Source organism: Apaloderma vittatum, unplaced genomic scaffold (assembly GCF_000703405.1).
Source record: "Apaloderma vittatum isolate BGI_N311 unplaced genomic scaffold, ASM70340v1 scaffold26498, whole genome shotgun sequence".
Lineage (NCBI taxonomy): Eukaryota > Metazoa > Chordata > Aves > Trogoniformes > Trogonidae > Apaloderma > Apaloderma vittatum.
The window spans coordinates 5,874-11,392 of NW_009731647.1; the positions used below are offsets into that span (position 1 = coordinate 5,874).

Here is a 5,519-nt window from a genome sequence, read left to right on the forward strand (position 1 = left end):
AGGATAATAAATCATAAGTTATGTGGCTCCAGAGTTTCTTCTAATGTAGCTTCTCCATTTGTTCCCAGATCCTACGTGCTTTGCTCTGGAATGAGTCACCAGAAGCTGCTGCCCATGCACTTTCCCTTGCCTTAAATGCGTGCTTTATTTTAAGAAGCTGAATCTCCGGTTCCTCAGAACCTGAAATTCCTTTTTTTTTCAGTTTGACAAGTGGACAGATGGTCAGAGGCGGAGGATCCTGGTGGACCTGTTGGAACGCTGCTCTCCGTCACAGCAGAAATTCTGTGCCAAGCAGCTACAGGATCGAGTCCCCACCGAGGCTCTAGATTTTACCACTCAGCTTCCTAGAGTCCTGTCCTTATACATCTTTTCCTTCCTGGACCCACGGAGCCTCTGTCGATGTGCCCAGGTAAAAAAGCCAACACGTACCTAAAGTTCAGGAATTCAGGTCAAGCTAGTTAAAAAAGCAAGTAGTGGTTTTCAGCAAATACATACCAGTGCTGTTCTTCATAACACAAGGATGTCTTCTGACGTAGCAGCCTGGTGCCAAATGCTTAGTGATGCTTGTAGGAGACCAAATGCAACGCTTCCACAGATCCTAAATTAAGCCAGGTTGGCCGAGGTTTACAAAAGTGAAGAGTAATTTTAGATGCTGGGCTCTAATGCATTTAAAACCTGGTACGTGAATGATTCTTCCCAAGAAGGAGGCCTGGTCCTTTCTGAAAATCACGTTCTTTTAAAGTACCTTGTACTGTTTGCAGAATCATTAAGTGCTTTGAGAAGCGTTGGCTTGTGCTAGTTGCGAAGAACTGCACACAACGCTTTAAGAAAAACAGATCCTTTCAAATGCTTGAGGGTAAAGTGTTGGATGTGGAGAAGCAGAGAAGTTACAACCGTGCTTTTGAGCGCAGGGGTTGGGGCTTCACTCTTTTGAGCACAGCGGCTGAGACTCCAAAAATACGTTTGCATGAGATGAAGCGCTGCGAGATGATGCCCAGAGCACTTCTGAATAAGTTCAGGTATTGGTGGCATTCATACTGCGCTAACACAGCACTCCAGATGATACTACGAATATATTGAAACTGAAGCTTGTTTAACGCTTGCTCTAGTGTCTCTCTCCAGCATTTCATGTTTTATGTGGCAGGGAGAAGACAGGTTAAGAAGTTAATTACTTAGAAAAGTCCTTACTGTGCTATTGGTGTCACACCGTTGGGCAGCCGCTGTTACAAGCACGGCAGCGCCAACAGATGATGTTTGTCCTAAAGCTGGAAGAAGCGTTGCGCGCAAGGTGACTGTGTGATGGAGTGTAACAGCAGAACAGGAGGAGGGAGAAAACATTCCAAACGGGTCTATCAGACTTGGGAAATTTATCGATGCTGTTTTTCTCAGTGGGAACAAAGGGTTTATTCCAGCTACTGAATGCTTATTGAGTAGAAGTGCAGGAAATTGTCCCACACAAGCTGAAATCTTACCTCTTGGCCCGTGATTTTTGGAATATTTCACCCTGTGCTGGGGATCAGCTAACACTTAGGCACAGAGCTTGTCATGAAGACCCTGAGTGGTTTTAAATGAGAGGTTTAAATGGAGCATAAACAGTGCTGAAGAATTGTACTAGTTTAAGGACATGGGAAAATTACATCCGCAGCGTAGAAGTCTCTAGCTGCAATATTGAATGTTTGAAACCCCAAGGTTTTCAACTTACTGGGCATTCACAGGTGAGCTGGTACTGGAAGTACCTGTCTGAACTGGATCAGCTCTGGATGCTGAAATGCCTGCGTTTTGGCTGGTACATCAACTTCACTCCAACCCCTTTTGAGCAAGGAATCTGGAAGAAACATTACATTGAGATGGTGAAAGAGCTGCGTGTCACGAGACCAAAGGTGCGTATCTGCCACCTCTAGAGGTGTTTGGGTCCGGTGGAAGCACTGGGCTGGCCGGGTTCCTAACCCTCGTTATCTTTCTCTAATCTCCCACTAGTAAAGTGGGAGATATGTAATTTAAAATTAGAATCTAAACTCATGTGTGTGATTCTGTGAATCTGTTGCCACACGCTCTACTTTCCTATCATCCATCCCTGGTAGGGGGGAAGTGAAAATATCACTGGTCTATAATCTCACCTTTCAGGGTGTTCTGGAGTAACCCTCTAAATTTCCCTCACCAGCACTCAAGGCTGCTCCCCTCTCTTTTTCCCCCATTTATACAGCTTAGGATGGCTTGCCTCAATGTGATAAGCAAAGCTGGGGTACCCAGCATCATCCCTGCTAACACTTCAGAGCCTCTTTAGCTGGTGGAAAGGAAAAAAAGCACCCATTAGGCCTGTTATAGTTCTTGGTGTTGTCTCTTTCTCCCTTCTTGAAAGGCTCCTTTTGGGGAGGAGGAGCATCACTCAGTAGCCACTGCTCTCTGCTAAGATTCGCGGATGCCATGCGTGGTTCGCAGGGCTGTGAGGGTGGGATTCTTCTGCCGTGAATTCAAAACTCAGCCTTCGAGTTTCAACCAAGCTTCCCCACAGAATCTCTCTGTAAGGAACAGAGAGAAGGCAGTGCCTCTCAAAAGCAGCTCAGCTCATCTTAATACGGATTTTGGGACAAGGGAGATGACGAGCACTGTGAGAGTGCCTATTTCTGTCAGCTGACCATAATGAACTAACTTTGAGTTAACAGCTAATTCTTAGAAGTCTAAAGTCAAGCAGAATAAGTCTAATTTTCATTATAGGCTAAAATTTATTTTCTTCTTTCAATCTCCCTTACCAGACTCCTTCAAAGGATGAGTTTGTAGTTATTGATGTGCAACCAGTAAGAAGCAACATCCCAGAGGCAAAGTTTTCTGTGCTAGGAAGGAGGACAAACAAGGAGAAAAAGGTGCTCCCTCCATGGCGTTCATCAGACCGGCATCCTACAGACACCATCCGATTCAACTACCTCGACAACTACGATCCCATCGAGCAGGCGAGGCAGGCGTAAGAGCTCGATTGATTCCCTTTTGCTTTTTCTGCGACATAGGGCATGTCTGGGTCCTTTGCAAGCTCACTCTGCCCGTGCTCCAAGCTTCCTGGAAGCCTGATAGTTCAGCAACCTGTTTGCAAACCCATTTGGCTGCTCTTTTGGCTTTTCTTGGATTGATCTGGGTCCAGTTGTAGTTGGAGCTGCAGCACTTTGTGTCCTTCCAGCACGGAGCACGGGCGCAGCTTGTTAGTGGCTGCCTATAAAATCGACTGTAACTCCTGGGGACATTACAGAGCTATAGTGGAATATTGTAGAATATCATAAAATCACTAAGATTGGAAAAGATCTCTAAGATCATCAAGTCCACCCATCAACCCAATGCTACCATGACCACAAAACTATATCCTGAAGTGCCACGTCTACACGTTTTTTGGAACACCTCTGGGGATGGCGACTCCACCACTGCCCTGGGCAGCCTGTGCCAATGCCTCACCACTCTTTCAGTGAAGAAATTTTTCCTAATGTCTAATCTAAACCTCCCCTGGTGCAACTTGAGCCCGTTTCCCCTCATCCTATCACTAGCAATTTGGGAGGAAAGACCAACACCCACCTCACTATAACCTCCTGTCAAGGAGTTGTAGAGAGCAATGAGGTGTCCCTTCAGCCTCCTCTTCTCCAGACTAAATAATCCCAGTTCTCTCAGCCACTCCCTATCAGACTTGTTCTCTAGACCCCTCACCAGCTTTGTTGCCCTTCTCTGGACACGCTCCAGCACCTCAAGGTCTTTCTTACATTGTCGCGCCCAAAACTGAACAAAGTACACAAGCTGCGGCCTCACCAGGACAACAGTTTCTAATAGTATCACCTAAATATTTACACTGCCTGGGATGGACTCCCTAGGTCCATCAGTTCTTGGGCTCTCAGGCCAGCAACTGGCAAAAGAAAGGCATCAGCCGATGTGTAGGAACTTGTGAAACTGTTGATACTGTTGCTGATGTGAGCCTGGTGAAAGAGTAACGGATTAGCTTGGCCGTTGACTAGTTCATGTGCGAGGCCCCGTGAAAAGGGCTGCCCAGGCTCTCACCCAACTGAACGCACGGAGAGGGGCTGGTTCCTCTCCACTGTGCCAACAAAGACCTTGGGAACCAATCGAGCCACAGTGAAAGTATCCAGATTGTACTTTAAGCAAATGACTGATAGCGCTGAGATTAGCCCTGTGCACAGAAACAATCAGCCCACGAATTACCCCAGCCAAGTGATTATTTGGCTAAGTAGTCGAGCGCTCACGTCGGCTCTTTCTCAACGTGATTAACTTCGCCGGACCCACCACTCCTCTGGGGTGTTCCACAAAATTCCCAATGCCTGAGCAAAAGCCTTTTATGAATCATATTTTAATCCGCGTCCCCTAGTCTTAGGTTACTGCACTACTTCAAAGAGTTTTCACGGTTTCCACCTCACCCTCTTTCTGTGGTACGTTTCCAAACTCCAGTGCCATTTTGGGTAGAGTTCATCGAAGCTTTTAACTACGTATTTTGACAAAATGCTTCTTGTTGCAAATGTCCTGATATTATTTCTCAGCTGGGCTAAATGTTTCCATGTAGCAGCTCCCAAAGGTTTCATTGAGGTTTAGGGTTCCCTCATGCCGTTCATGACTCACTGTCAAAAGTGGGACGAGCCCTGTTAGAAGATTTTAAAAGTTGTTTGTTCCAGCACTGAGCTGTAGACACAGCTGACAACCAGATGCAAATGATTTTGAGTTGCTAATGACACAGTAGGCACACAGACTGTTTTCTCCTCCTAAGTGAGTTTGAGCCTCTATCCATTTGTGCAATGGAGAAGATTTTAATGCTGAGTGTTCCAACAAATCTGGCGTTTATCCGTAATTATAGGGGATTATTGCGAGGAAAGAAATGAATTCTACGAGACTTGCTTGTTTATCGAGGACCTCCCTTTATTATCACTTAAGCTGAAAGTAATTGCTAGTGTGTAGCCTCATCTGCAATGATTATTCAGTGACACAGGTGTGCTGGTTCAGGTGCTGACCCAGCTTCCTACTCACATCGTGACATTCTGGCGCCTCTTTGCTGCGGACACATTGCTGACAAGAGTCCCCTCTGCAGCCCCATCCCAGAATTCCTCCCTCTAAGGCTCTTTACTCAGTCCTCCAGCCTTTGCTTCTAGGCAGCTGCTTGGGGATAGGGTCTTCAGCCCTTCACCTGGCTCCCGATCTGCAGCAGGAGCAGTGGGACACCACCTTTCACGCTTGCTGTTCAGTGTCTTCCTCAGTGACACAGACAGTGGGATCGAGGGCACCCTCAGCGAGTTTGTAGATGGCACCAAGCTCTGTGGTGTGGTCAACATGCCAGAGGGATGGGATGTCCTCCAGAGGGACCTGGACAGGCTGGAGAAGTGGGCCCATGTGAACCTCAGGAGGTTCAACAAGGCCAAGGGCAGGGTTCTGAGTTGGGACAATCGTTATCAACACAGGCTGGGAATGATGTGCCCCATAGAAAAGGACTTTGGGGTGCTGGGGGACGAAAAGGTGGACATGAGCCACCAATGCATGTTTGCAGC

At 46.9% G+C, this 5,519-nt stretch overlaps 1 protein-coding gene across 1 annotated transcript; it reads left to right on the plus strand.

Moving 5' to 3' along the window:
• Positions 1-202: 202 nt before the first annotated feature.
• On the plus strand, positions 203-2,963 carry FBXO16 (F-box protein 16; the record flags this gene model as incomplete). Its single annotated transcript, XM_009875276.1, has 3 exons — positions 203-409; positions 1,716-1,880; positions 2,754-2,963. Coding segments are annotated over 3 exons (582 nt in total), but the record flags the coding sequence as incomplete, so codon positions are not given.
• Between the last annotated feature and the right edge of the window lie 2,556 nt (positions 2,964-5,519).